This window comes from Vipera berus (assembly GCF_964194415.1).
Source record: "Vipera berus genome assembly, chromosome: 7".
Taxonomy (NCBI): Eukaryota; Metazoa; Chordata; class Lepidosauria; order Squamata; family Viperidae; genus Vipera; species Vipera berus.
In genome coordinates, this window is record NC_138209.1 from 27394065 (window position 1) to 27409091 (window position 15027).

General features: G+C 41.6%; 1 protein-coding gene and 1 long non-coding RNA gene across 3 annotated transcripts in view; one reads left to right on the top strand and one right to left on the bottom strand.

The window, feature by feature from the left end:
- Positions 1–2548: 2548 nt before the first annotated feature.
- On the bottom strand, positions 2549–14990 carry LOC308671104. The gene is made up of 4 exons (XR_014027149.1): positions 14872–14990; positions 10800–10882; positions 5141–5190; positions 2549–2597 (listed from the first exon to the last, which is right to left on the bottom strand). It is a non-coding gene; the product is annotated as an uncharacterized lncRNA (long non-coding RNA).
- SH3D19 (SH3 domain containing 19) overlaps positions 14822–15027 on the top strand; it is an 82331-nt gene continuing 82125 nt past the window's right edge. Inside the window, exon 1 of one of the 2 annotated variants that reach the window (XM_081333111.1) lies at positions 14822–15012. In XM_081333111.1, coding sequence (XP_081189237.1) covers positions 14922–15012 — 91 coding nt within the window. In that variant the 5' untranslated portion in view covers positions 14822–14921. The remainder of the gene's footprint in view (positions 15013–15027) is intronic. The other variant, XM_081333113.1, reaches the window with a different exon arrangement.

The following is a 15027-nucleotide window of genomic DNA, read 5'->3' on the forward strand; positions in this document are numbered from 1 at the left end:
ATGGTCCATCTTTTTATCGGCCTACAGTTTTAGGCTAATTCACAAACCCGGCAAAGTGAGGACTTCGTTCCAGGTCCAATCCACGGACCTCAAACCGGCAGCCAAACTGAACAATTCACATGCTCTGAGGACCCTAGCAGTCAGAGCAACGGGGAGGTGGTCGTAGAAGGGCAAAGCTCGGGAGTGCAACATGGGTCCCCCGACAGGGAAAGTCAACCCGAACAATACAGCTGCTGTGCTAACTCTGTGCAAACAATGGACTCTGGGGTGGACTGGCCTGGAATGGCCAGCCAGAGAAATGCGAGTCAGCCTGACTCTCTTGGACTCAAGGACCCCGGTCTACCCAGCCCAGCGGGCAAGCTGGTGGACCGGGAGCTGCCAGGATCCCCAAGGCAACTGTACACAGAGATGGGTCACCAAGTCTGAGAAGATTTTACTCTACTGAGTTTGGAGCCAAAAGAGATAAAATACAAGATTATTTGACAGAACACGTTATGGGTAGTTATTCTATTTGAAAATATCTGGAATAAGTTAATACTACTAAATAGCACAGTTTTATTAATCCTAGTAATGTTCATTAGTGAGCATATCTTCTATTTATTTTTTCAGTATTCAAAGCACTGTAGAATTCAGAATATATTACAGAAATGGATCAATGTTTGTAAGAGCTGGATAAATTGTTTTTACTGTTATTATTCTGCCACTCTCTGGTGTTGGTTAGAACTACAGGTTTTGTGCTAAAACATTCTGCTTTCCATAGGGCTTGGATAAATATATACCACAGAATACAGCAGCAGCAGCAGCAGCAGCAGCAGCAGCAGCAGCAGTAGGAGATAAGATTTTATATTTTTACTCTGCTGCATAGCAACATTGTTTTTTGATTGTCATTTGTAAATCATTTTGAAAAATTAAGGTCAGAATTTTGCTATTAAAGCAGTGGTGAGATTCAACCAGTTCGCACCACTTCGGCAGAACCGGTAGCTAATTTTTTGTTGCCCAGACCCAGAATGGACTTCTGGAAGCGGCATCCACACAGAGAACCAGTTGTTCACATATTTGAATCCCACCACTGTATTAAAGTATTGGATAGGCTGAGACTAATAAAGTTTCTTTACTTTAACAACTATTAAAACAAAGAAAGTGAAACAGGCTGAACATTAATTCCTTACCACCACAAAATCTATATTTTAAATTTATATGTGTTAAGAAAAATTATTCTACTAGTATATATGAAGAAGGATGTTTGGAGAGAGAAGAGAAGTTTTCACCGAATCTTGCAGAAACAATGGTATAAAGCTATTTTCTTCTTTCTTCTCCCCATTTTACTCATTTTAAATAATGAATTTTCTCATTATTTAATTGATATTTTACAGTGCTTTTATGAGTTTTAACTACTGAAATTTCTGTTTGAAAAAGTGATGTAATGTTTATATTATAAGAGAATGCCTAGCACAGCAGCTTATTGTTATGGTGATAAAAATCAATTTATCTTTTTAAATTGTGTTCAATTTTCATCCAGACTTTTACGTCAAGTTTACTAGAATCCACAAAAATAAAACCTTAATGCTGCCCACAGATGATATTTCCGAAGTTCTTCATACTTAGAGAAATTCCAATTTTTAGGAATATAATTCAGCAACCCTTTTTTACTCCCTTTCCCTTTTCTATCAACCTACTTATAATTTTATGAATAATAAACTAAAATGGTATCAGCATAGAACAAGGCCAAACATAATATAATTCCAACATACCAAAGATGAAATCAAACCCTTGCTACATACCGGTATTTTCTGAAACAGATTCAAAACTAATTTTAGGAACCTGCAACATTCATAATGTATAAAACTAGCACACAGGTTTGCTAAAATGGGATGTTACTACTTTAAGATTAACTGCAGGTTTTCTATATTGATCGGAGTACAACTTTACAATTGCATATAAATTTTGTTTGCAAATTTAGAAAAATTGTAAACTTTTTAAATTATATTGTCCTGAAATAAAATACAGCTTATAAAACCCTTTTTACCATAACAAACCTTCCTCCTAGCAAAGATAGAATGACTTTCATTGGAAGACTGACCTTTCCAGTCAAATAACTAAGAAAGGGCAATTCAGCTACTACATAAAAATAGTCTTTAGTTGTTTTCTGCAGATGTTTCATTAACTGATTAGATAATTAATCTCAGAGAACACCAAGGACTCCACAGTTCAACCCTGAGCTACATATATTCTTTTCTATTGGTAATATATAAATATACCTAGGATCCGTTCCATTCTGCATCCTTTCCATTCCTAACTTCAATTTCCTGGACAATTTTTCATCACCTAATTGTTGCACCATTCGAAGACTATCTATCTCCAAGCCCACAATAGTAATACCTCAGTAAAGTGAAGAAATGCCTATTCCAAAATTTAATGGTTACTAAATTCCTCAAAGAAATAATTGAGGCCTCGGATTAAAATTTGTCTACCTACTTTTCATGACTACTGAAACATCTTGGATTCTCTTTTTTCTTGAATATCACCAAGTAGAACAGGGGTGTCAAACTGGAGGTCCGCCGGCCAGATGCGTCATGCACAGGCCACTCCAACCCTGGCTCCGCAAAGGCAAAAAACACTGCACATGACATGATAGTTTGACACCCATGAAATAGAACATTCCACACTGCATTCTCCTAGCAAGATTGCCTCTTCTTAATTACAACTGCCAGTCCCATCAGGTCTGGTAGAAGAATATGTTGCTGCTCTCATTTTTTTTTCTGCCATGGAACCCACCCTGTGGAATATTCTGTGGCTTCATCCTTGCTATCCTTCTAGATGTTCCTCAAAACATGGCATTGTCAGCAGGGATTTGGACAACTATTTCTGTGTTTCCCAAACAATAAAACAGGATGATCTTCTTCTTCTTCTTCTTCTTCTTCTTCTTCTTCTTCTTCTTCTCCTTCTCCTTCTCCTTCTCCTCCTCCTCCTCCTCCTCCTCCTCCTCCTCCTCCTCCTCCTTCCGTCCAAAAGAGGCACCAGGTCTTATTTTCAGGGACTGTCTTACCTCCGGCACTGACAGCCTTCCCCAGCATGTCCACTTCTGGGGCTGAAGGAGCAGCTTCATTCTGCAGTTGCATTCGGGCCTGCATTTTGCAGTCAGGCCTTTCCGGAAAGGCTATGCAGCTCGGTCGTCAGCTGCAGAGGTCTTGTAGAACCGAGCTATGGATTGAATCCATAGCTCGGTTCTTGGCTGCAGAGGCCTTCTGGAAAGGCCTGTGGTTGAGAAATGCCGGCCTGGCTGCAAAAGACGTTGCAGAAGAAGTGGGCTGGTGAGGAGAGGCCTGGCTGCAAGGTAAGTAGGTCCGGGGTGTGTGGGGCAGATCCACACCTCTACCCTTGCCCTAGCTTGATTTTTAAGAGTGTGCCTCGCCCCAAAACTAGGGCTTATTTTGGGGGTAGGGTTTATATTAGGCCAACCCCAAAAAATCAAGCTAGGGCTTATTTTCAGGGTAGGCCTTACTTTTGGGAAAACATGATAACATGACTACATTGAACATAACAATGAAGATGCTTTCTTCTAGTATCGGCATCTCGGGATATTCAGGATATCCCACCCCTCACTATGGGGGGTGAGCTATTACCCCGTGTAGATAGGGCTCGCAACTTGGGAGTCCTCCTAGATTCACAGCTTTCCCTAGAAGATCATATAGTAGCTGTGACTAGGGGGGGCCTTCGCCCAGTTTCGCCTGGTGCGCCAGTTGCGGCCCTATCTAGACCGGGATGCCTTACGTACGGTCACTCATGCGCTCATGACCTCTCGTCTTGACTACTGCAACGCTCTCTACATGGGGCTACCCTTGAAGACCACTCGGAGGCTCCAACTGGTACAGAATGCAGCCGCGAGAGTTGTGTTGGGAGTTTCCCGACACTCCCATGTCACACCTTTGCTCCACGAGCTGCATTGGCTTCCAGTTGTCTTCCGGGTGAGGTTCAAGGTGTTAGTAATGACCTACAAAGCCCTACATGGCATGGGTCCGGAATACCTTGGGGAGCACCTGCGGCTGGCGTCAACTTCCCTCTGCCCAGTACGCTCCCACAGAGAGGGCCTCCTCAGGGTGCCACTGGTCAAAGAATGTCGACTGGTGGCCCCCAGGGGGAGGGCGTTCTCTGTGGGTGCACCGGATCTATGGAACCATCTTCCGGTCGAGCTCCGGATGGCGCCCAATCTCCGCTCCTTCCGGCGCGATCTTAAAACCCATCTCTTTGAACAAGCTGGCCTGGCCTGATGGGACGCGGTTGGATTTTATAAATGGATCTTAACTTTTAATTTGTATTAATTTATTACGGGCACTGTTGTTTAATTACTTTTTAATAATTTTTAATTTTTGTATCTTGTTTTTATGTATTGCCCTGTTCACCGCCCTGAGTCCTTCGGGAGAAGGGCGGTATACAAATTAAATTATTATTATTATTATTATTATTATTATTATTATTATTATTATTATTATTATTATTATTATTATTATTATTATTATTAATAATAATAACAATAATAATAATAATAATAATAATAATAATAATAATAATAATAATAGTGTTTTTAATAACATTGATATTTCAATCATGGAATAGTTTTCAATGTTTGACTCTTTTTAATGGTTTTTTATTGTAGGTCACCTAGAGCCATATTTGTGAAATGGACATATATATAAAATTCCTTATTGATAGTCTTGAATCATCCTAGAATCTGTATCTCCTCAGCAGCTGAGACTTCCTAATTTTTTAATACACAAACATACACAGTTAGACTTTCTCTGTCTGTGAAAAACCCTTCTCTCCCCCTCCCCTTTTGTCAAACAAGTATACTTGGTATAGCTAGGATGTCATGTGATAGGGTAGCAGATGGTGCTTAGCTCCTCCATTCCATAATATAATTTATGAGCCAGAGATCACCAGGCCCAAGTAGTAAAATCAATAAGTGTTTAACAAAATATTTTAAAATATATGTTTAATAAATTGCTGTTGAGCAATCTTAAGAAATTATTTTTGCAACACTTTACATGTTTTTAAAATTGATTAGCAGAAAGCTTGACCTAAGTACTGATGCCTTTCCCCCCCCCGCCCGCCCCCCCCGCTGGAATATAGAAAAAAGATTTACTTGCAATCTTCAGTCTTGGGTTGTCCCAACAAGCCATTTGTAGTGAACCACTGGGAGAAAGGAGGAAATATTGTTATTTACTAGTCCCCACCCCAAATTGCTAGTTTTTCCTCATTTCTCCACTCCGGATTGCTAATCTTTAGCCTACAGGCTAGTTTTCCATCCCAACAACCACAGTAAAATTCACTGGTTTCCATTTGCAGAAAGCAGATGCAGAAAAGATAAGCTTCTGTTTACCAGCAAACCAAGATCAGTGTGAATGATACGAAGAAGAAAAATTATGTGATATGTAAGATATGTGTATGATATAAAGTACCGTAGTGTGTATGTGTGGTGCTTAGCTTTCTAAAACGGTTGTTCTCAATCCTGATCTTCCTGATATGTCAACAAAAATCAATTTAAATAATTAAAAACACTTTAAAAAAACCCTTTAGAATCTAAAAGTGGATGTGATAACCACAATAGGTTATTGGTATACCTTTTAAACCATTAATGATGATGATATCAATTCAGTTGAGTCTGACTTGGCAATTCTAGGTATCTCCACATCTTCTGATCTTGCACTGTTTCTTTTTCCTACGGTATCAGCTTTGATAGTGTCCAACCACCGTGTTCTTTGATGGCCTGGTTTCCTTTTACCACTAACTCTTCCAAACACAACTGCTTTCGCCAGTGAATTCCCCCACATGACATGGCCAAAGTAAGTGAGATGCAGTTTCGTGATTTTGCCTTTTAATGCCATGTCTGGTGTTATGCACTCCAGTGTTTGCTGTTTAGTCGCTATTGCTGTCCAAAGAACACGCAGGAGCCTTCTCCAGCAGCACAGCTCAAACAAGATGATTTCCTTCTTGTGAAACCCTACTTTCACAACAATAGGTAGCTACATGGAACACAACAGAGTAAACTAACTTGCATTTGGTTGCCAAGCTAATGTCTTTGCTCATGTTCATCATTGCTGTGCAACCCCATGCAAGCTGATGTTTTATTTCTATGCTGCATTCACATTTCTGAGCTATCTGTGATCCCAAGAAAGTGTATTTTCCCACACATTCTCTTTCTTCACTGTCAGTTTCTATTTTGATGTTTCCCTCCCTTACAGTGCTCATGAGCTTGGTTTTGTTTGTTTTTTTATGTTCAGAAAGAAGCCAAAATCCTCACTTTCTTCTTTGATTTTCTTGATCAGGTCTTCCAGACCTCCTTTAGTTTTTGAGGGGAGAATTGTATTGTCAGGATATCCTCAGCATGTTGAGGATTATTGATGTTTACAACACGCTAAGAGAAAAAACATGGCTAAATTGGGAGGGGAGAGGAGAGGCTTCTGTGGGGCAAGCCTGAAGGAAAGAAAACTGGTCTTTTGAGGGCAACCATAATGAAATTGAATTTGTCAACCCTGTCCTAAACCATTTCCTAAATCATGAGCAATATGCTGGTATATGTGGTCTGACTGCATCCAGTGGCTCCTCCTGTATATGTATATGTATATGTATATGTATATGTATATGTATATATGTATATGTATATATACACACACACATATATATACATACATATATATACATACATATATACATACATACATACATACATACATGTCTGTATACATTTGGTATCTAGACCAGGGACTCAAAAAAGCAGCTCTGGTTTCTTCATGGCATTTTGCTGGGATGTCACAGATTTATAACGAAACAGTTATATTAAGCTGTATCAGTTTTATGACATGAGACTCTAAAAAACTCAATTCCTAGGACTGAAAAATGTGCAAGTATCTTTTCTGGTTCTTGCATAGGAAACCAGTTTAACTAAATCAATTGATTTTAATAGTTTGCTCAAATGATTCAGAACTGTTTATCTAATACATGAAGCAATAATGTTGCTTGTTTGGTTGTAGCTTAGCACGTTGTATGAACTCAATGTAAACTTAATATATTTATTATTAAAATTATACATAATTTTATGCAATTATTTTTTCTGCTATATTCCACCCTTCCATTCTGAATTAAAATTCTGAAATTTGAAATCCCAAGACATCTGTAGAGTACAAAATTGGAAAGTCTGATATAGGCTTACTAAATTCATGTTAACCATTTTAGGCAAACTAAAGCTTTCCAAGCTTTTCCTCTCACATTTCTCCTGGGAAATTCTTCCACTTCATATTTGACACCCTACCCTTCTTTGTGAATGATTTCCTATCAGGATCTAAGCTAATACTGATACATAGTCTGAATTTCTTTCAGCAAAGTAAGTATGATCTGTTTTGTTTGGGTGTCTACATGAGTACATGAAGGCTCACTGAGAAGCTAGGGATAAGTGTAGGCTCTTCACAGGGTCTAGAGGCAACAGGCAGCTTTGAGGCTTCAGGATGCCTACCCGGGTTTAGTATAATGCATGAACCAAATTACCAATGTTTGCTCTTTTATGAAATCCTTTGTTATGAACCCAGTCTTGTACAACCTGACCAACCGCACTCAACGTGTAGTTCTCAGTGGAACTGCATCTACATGGAGGGAAATATGCATTGGGGTACCCCAAGACTCTTTTTTAGGCCCAGTACTCTTCAACCTCTTCATCAGTGATTTGGATAAGGGAATAGACAGGGAACTCATCAAATTTGCAGATGACACCAAGCTGGCAGGAATAATCAACACCCCAGAATATAGGCTTAAGAAACAGACAGACTTGAACATTGGGCACTATCTAACAAAATGAAATTCAATGGTGAAAAAACTAAGGTTCTACATTTAGACAAGAAAAAACAAATGCACAGGTACAGTATAGGTGGTACCTTGCTCAACAGTAGTAACTGTGAGAGAGATATTGGAGTCATAGTGGACAATCACTTAAATATGAGCCAGCAGTGTGCTGCAGCTGCCACAAAAGCCAACACAGTTCTAGGCTGCATTAACAGAGGGATAGAATCAAGATCATGTTGATACTACTTTATAATGCCTTGGTAAGGCCACATTTGGAATACTGCATCCAGTTTTGCTCGTCACAATGTAAAAAAGATGTTGAGACTCTAGAAAGAGTGCAGAGAAGAGCAGCAAAGATGATTATGGGACTGGAGGACAAAACATATAAAAAACAGTTGCTGGAATTGGGTATGTCTAGTTCAGGGGTGTCAAACTGCCGGCCCATGGGCCAGATGCGTCATGCCGAAACCATGACCACCCCAGCTCCAGCAATGGGGAAAAAGTCACAATACGTCATGACATGTCACGTGACGTGGCGAGTTTGACACCCCTGGTCTAGTTTAATGAAAATGTCTAGGGGTGACATGATATCAGTGTTCCAATATCTCAGGGGTTGCCACAAAGAAGAGGGAGTCAAGCACCTGAGGGAAGGACAAGAAGCAACGGATGGAAACTAATCAAGGAGAGAAGCAACCTAGAACTAAGAAATTTCCTGACAGTTAGAAAAGTTAATCAGTGGAGCAACTTGCCTCCAGAAGCTGTGAATGCTCCAACACTGGAAGTTTTTAAGAAGAGATTGAACAACCATTTGTCTGAAATGGTATAGGGTTTCCTGCTTGAACAGGGGGTTGGACTAGAAGATCTCCAAGGTCCCTTCCAATTCTGTTATTCTATTCTATCTGCCTGGAACTATTTGTGAGAATTGAGTTTTACAGTTAACCTCATATCGATTTAATAGAGCAACTGAACTCTCCTTGGACATTGTTAACTTACATGATTTCTACAGAAAGACTGCATGTCAGATAAAATTGAGACTTCTATGATTCCATGACACTGGCTGTGTTGAAGCAGTGAGTAACAATATTAATCATTTCCTTGAAACACTGGATCAATACAACTTGGGTGTAGATAGCTATAGTGGATTAATTACATGAAGTTATGCTGACTACATGACCGCAGAAATGTCTTTGGACATGCTGGCCTTGAAATGGAGGTGAGCACCACCCCCTACAATGGGCAATGATTAGCAGAGTAAAATCTGCAGGGACTCCTTTTTTTAACCTTATGCATGGAGTTCAGGGTGAAATACTTGTTGCTACTCTAGGACTTAAGACCTATTGGGATGGAGCAGTTATGTTTCTTTATTTCAGTGTTGCAAGGTTATCAGAAAAGATTGATAGCCTTCCAAGTTGCTTTGGTGTACTAGAAACAGTGACTAGATACAAATCAGATATGTAACTATTTTAAAATCCTCTTCCTGTTACAATCACTGGAAGAGAATTCTTTTACCCTAAGCATAACATGATTTAGTGTATTATTTAAACCAGGTCATTGTGTATTTGTTCTCTGCATTGACATATTCCACCTTTTTAGTTATTCTTCTGCATACCATTGCAATAATATGTGAACTTGTTTAGTCATAGCAGGAAGATATGAGGTGTTTAGCTGGTATGGAGGTCTTTGGATAAATCCTGTTTTCCCTAAAGCAAGTTTCTATATAGGATTATGCCCCAAAGTATTATTTTGTATTACATGGACTTGTTTGGGCTTGTCATATGCAGCCCTCTGCACAAAACTGCATTAAGTCAGTTTTTCCCCCTTTGAATCTTGTTTCTAAAAATGTAATCTTTCTGTAATTCCAGATTCTTTCAGTATTTGTATCCATTAGGCTTAAGTTTAGGTTTGTTAGTATTATTTTGGGAATGTAGGCAAAACCTGTCCACATATTTGCTTTACCTATCGTAGTTTCTTGGGCTTGACAACTCTTACATAAAACTGTGTATAATGGCACTAATGTGATGCATTTCCTGTGCTTTTTCTAATTAGCTTTAAATGTTATTTAGCGCAGATGAGTAAATCTATTGCCTCTTTATATAGTTTAAGAAAGGCAGTATAGTACATTGGACAACATATTGGACTAGGACTACAGAATCCACATTCACCCATGGTGGCTTTGGATCAATTATGCTCTCTCTCAGCCCAATCTGTCATAAAATTGCTGTTACAGGGAAGAGTGTACATTCATTATCCTGAGCTCCTGATAAAAGACAGGATATAAATTCAGTCAATCGATATTTGCTACCAAAATTGCAAAGGTAGAAATCACATATTGCATTTTCATGCCAGTGTCTACACACTGCATTAAGCCAATATTTTTAAGCTATGCTTCGTTAAATAAACTACCCTTGGCTGGGCTCACTCTATATAAGTCATGATTTATTTAACCACAATGCATTGAAATTGATTTGGTTGAATTCATACAATACAGTTGCATCTTATTCACTATAGTTATTCAGAGATTAATATAATGCGTGATGCAACTAATCTCTTTCTTGTGATGCTTTCCTAAACCTTGTTTGTTTTTGTGTGAATGCTAGATAGTTGTGCTCAGGCAGCAAGTCCCAACATCCTAATAGATTTGGCATACTTGGCATCCTAATAGATGTTCAAATGTTTAACATAAAAATCTCTTAGAAGTAGGAATCCTAATATTGTTCCAGAACTTTTTTCAAGTATAGACATCTCGATCAAAAGAACAGAAGGTATAATGAATCCATCAGGATTCTCATGCTGCTTATCTGAGCAGAGGCAAATATCGGTTTACAATTCTTATTGTAGATGAAAAATGTAGGAAATACTCTTCTGGTAACTTTGTGGCACAGTTTGCAATTTGTACAACAATGTCCTGATAGAAACTATATATTAGTTAATCAGCCAGTGTTTCAGTGGCAACAGGTGATCATGCATACCAAGGGTTTCCTCAGTTTGTAAGACAGTAGCCATCTTGATTAATATGCTGGGCATCATTGTTTGCAGCTCCTTTTTTTCCTGACTGAAAGAAAAAATATGTGCAGTTGTCAGTCAAAGCAGAAGCCACAATAGACAGATTTTATTTTCCCATCTCTTTGGAAAGAATGGACATACTATTTTTGAATATATTTTTTGCATTATGCAGACATGAAGTCTATTTGGTTTGTGCTTAGTACTGTGAAACTAGCTAATTGTGGTTCTCTCCTCAGTGGTTAAGCAAATTATAGCTTAGCACAACATATCAGCTCATCTATGCACACCTAGATTTACAGAATCTATAAAAATGTTTGTTTCCATAAAAAAATTGGGTGTGGAAAGATCATACTAGATATCTCCATCTGTGTTCAAGCAGAACATACGAAGTTGAGAGTGCCAGTAAGACACCGATAACTTTCTACTAACTGAAAGGTCAGGTCCGAGTACGTAATTGATGTTCCCTTCCAGGTTCTCAGTCCTTGGAAAAGTGAGGTCCATATAACTGTATTCATTTTTAAATACAAAATTACTTTATACTAAAGAACAGCATTAATTACAAAGCACAGAATCATAATTATATTACTGTATAATCAGACCATCTTTCAGATGACTGGTTATAAATCTTTGTTATAAACTGGCTATAAACTATTAATAACAAGTTTGGTTGACAGAATTTATTTTTTTTCATTGTGCACAACATAGTTTGAAATCTTTCTGGCATTTCCTTTTATTAAGTAAATTTTATTAAGTAAATTGCAGGAGAGAACTAAGGGGAAACTTCCTGACAGTGAGGACGATTAACCAGTGGAACAGCTTGCCTCCAAAAATCATGGGTGCTCCATCATTGGAGATTTTTAAGAAGAGGCTAGACAGTCACTTGTGTGAGATGGTATGGTTCTCCTGCTTGAGTTGGGAGCTGGACTAGAAGACCTCCAAGGTCCCGTCCAGCTCTATTCTAAACTATGCTTAGTTTTCATTTTTTATTTTATATGACATGATAGTAATTTACTTCATTAGTCTGCTCTTCCCTGGCAATTTCTTCATATTAAAACTAAAGGTTCCATTATTGCTGATGGATGCCCTTGTTTAATTTAATTTAATTTTATTAGATTTATATACCGCCCTTTCCCAAAGGACTCAGGGCGGTTTACAGGGTATTTTAAAATCACACCAATACAAATACAAAAGTTAAAAAACAATTAAAAAGATTAAATTATCCCTGAAAATAAAAGCCCCAGTTAAAAATTCTCAGCCTGGGCCGGAGAGCTCAAACAGCCAGGTATTCAGGTCCCGGCGGAATGTACGCAGGTCAGGGGCAGTCCTGAGCTCCACGGGCAGCTGGTTCCAGAGGGCAGGCGCACCCACAGAGAAGGCCCTCCCCCTGGGTGTTATCCGCCGGCAATCTTTCACTGGCGGCACCCTGAGAAGACCCTCCCTGTGTGAGCGCACTGGACAAAGGGAACTTGATGCTGGCAGCAGGTGTTCCCTCAAATATCCCGGACCCAAGCCATTCAGGGCTTTATAGGTCATCACCAGCACCTTGAATCTCACCCGGAGGGCAACCGGAAGCCAATGCAGCTCGTGGAGTAGAGGTGTTACATGGGAGTATCGGGAAACCCCCATCACAACTCGCGCGGCCGCATTCTGCACCAGTTGAAGCCTCTGAGTGGTCCTCAAGGGCAGCCCCATGTAGAGAGCGTTACAGTAGTCTAAACGGGAGGTCACGAGCGCATGAGTGACTGTGCATAGGGCATCTCGGTCCAGGTAGGGTCGCAACTGGCGCACCAGGCGAACCTGGGCAAAAGCCCCCCTGGTCACGGCTCCTATATGATCTTCAAAATTGAGCCGTGAATCCAGGAGGACTCCCAAGTTGCGAGCCCTATCAACGGGGGGTAACACCTCACCCCCTATCGTTAAAGGTGGAATAATTTGGTTAGCCCGAGATGCCGATATGCACAGCCACTCAGTCTTGGCAGGATTGAGACGAAGCCTGTTTCTCCCCATCCAGACCTGGACCGCTTCCAGGCAACGGGACATCACGGCGAGGGCATCGCTGGGTTGGTTCGGGATGGAGAAAAAAAGTTGGGTATCATCAGCGTACTGATGATACCCCACCCCGAAACCACGAATGACCTCACCCAGCGGCTTCATGTAGATGTTGAACAGGAGGGGCGAGAGAACCGACCCCTGAGGAACTCCACAAACGAGAGGCCTCGGGGTGGATCTCTGCCTTCACGTCAACACCGACTGTGAGCGGCCCAGGAGATAGGAGAACCACCGTAAAATGGTGCCTCCCACTCCCAACCCCCTGAGACGCCGCAGTAGGATACCATGGTCGATGGTATCGAAAGCCACTGAGAGATCTAACAGGACTAGGACAGAGGAGCAACCCCTGTCCCAAGCCCGCCAGAGATCATTCACCAGCGCGACCAATGCCGTCTCCGTGCTGTGCCCGGGCCTGAAACCCAATTGGTACGGGTCCAGATAATCAGTTTCCTCCAGGAACAGAGGAAGCTGATGCGCCACCACGCTCTCAACAACCTTCGCCACAAAGCGAAGGTTGGAGACTGGACGATAGTTATTTAAAACAGCCGGGTCCAGGGCAGGCTTTTTGAAGAGGGGTCTCACCACTGCCTCTTTCAAGGCGACGGGGAAGACACCCTCCTTCAAAGAAGCAGTTATTACAGCCTCGTGTCCCCTCCCGAGCCGCATAAACCAGCCAGAAGGGGCACGGATCCAACAAACAGGTGGTGGAGCTCAGCCTTCCCATGACCCTGTCCACATCATCAGGGGAAACAGGATCGAACTCAGTCCAGATAACATGCTCAAGACCGTCCGATTCCTAGTATGACTAGTATGATGTGTGCTTTTCCCTCAGTTCTACGTTTATCTTCATTTGCAGTATCTTTATAAAACCTGACCTATCATTTTACCGTTTGTAAAACTGCATATTGTTTTTTTGATTCATGATAAACTACTCTATAATTTTGCTGTGGAATTTTCCCCCCTGTAGTATAAACATAATGTGGAGACAAGCCCCACCCATGTTTTTAATAATCAGTATTTTTAAACACGGTGGATAACTTGACCCTTGCATTCAAGTATCTCTTATCAGTGGGTTCTTTCATTGTCTTTTGCCACTGCCCATCACCTCCATGGGATATGGGGTTAACGAAGAGGGATACAACAGAAAAATACATAATACAGCAGGCCTGAACCACAGGATTTTTTTTTAAATAATGACAAAACCTCCCTGTTTGCCTTATCTCCGTTCAACTGTGCAATGCAAAACGCAAAAGGGGCGCACTGGCTTCTCAAGTAAATCTGCGTGGCTGCTTGCGTTGCAAAATCTCGAAAGTGTGAGAAAATGTCCCTGGCAGAGCTCCAGGGAAAGGAAAAGCAAAGCCCGGAGTCCAAGGAATGGTCTTGGGCAGGGGTAGGCAACCTCGGCTCTTTTATGACTCATGGACTTCAACTCCCAGAATTCCTGAGTCAGCATAGCTGACTCAGGAATTCTGGGAGTTGAAGTCCATGAGTCATAAAAGAGCCGAGGTTGCCTACCCCTGGTCTTGGGCTTACAGAAAGCACCTCTCGCTCGCTGCGCCCACCCCCCTCCTTGAGCCAAGCGGCTGATGGTACTCCGCCCTTTCGCTTCCCACCGCAGGCGGAGGTCGCTTCGTCCCCTCGCATTCCTGAGCTGCGATCGTTCCTTGTTGCTCCAGATTACCGCCCGCTCCCCCCGCTTCTCCTTTTGTTTTACTAAACAGGCGAGAGAGTCTCGCTTCCTGTCGATATCAGAGTGTTATGAACGGGCAGGGAAAAGCCGCCTTCGCTCACTTGTCCCTTTATCGGCCTTCCGTAACTGGAGCCGTGTGCGGGACGGAACCGTAAAGGCCTGGACTGCAGCTAGGCGAGACGGAAGGGAGGGAGGGAGGAGAAAGCAAAGGGGCCGCGTCGAAACTGGGACTCCCCGCCCTCTCCGGCGGGAAGCGTCAGGTGCAGGTGCGGACAAAGGGGAGCCCGGAGTCTGCCTACCCGCAATGGTGGACGCCGCTGCCTGAAGGCCGCCTTTGTCCCTGGCGCCGATGGCTGAAGCCTGGCGTCTGGAAGAAGACGAGGAGGAGCGGAAAGAGGTCGCCAGAAGGCACCGGAGAGCGCTTCTGAATCCGGCGACAGGTAAGCCGAGGAGGC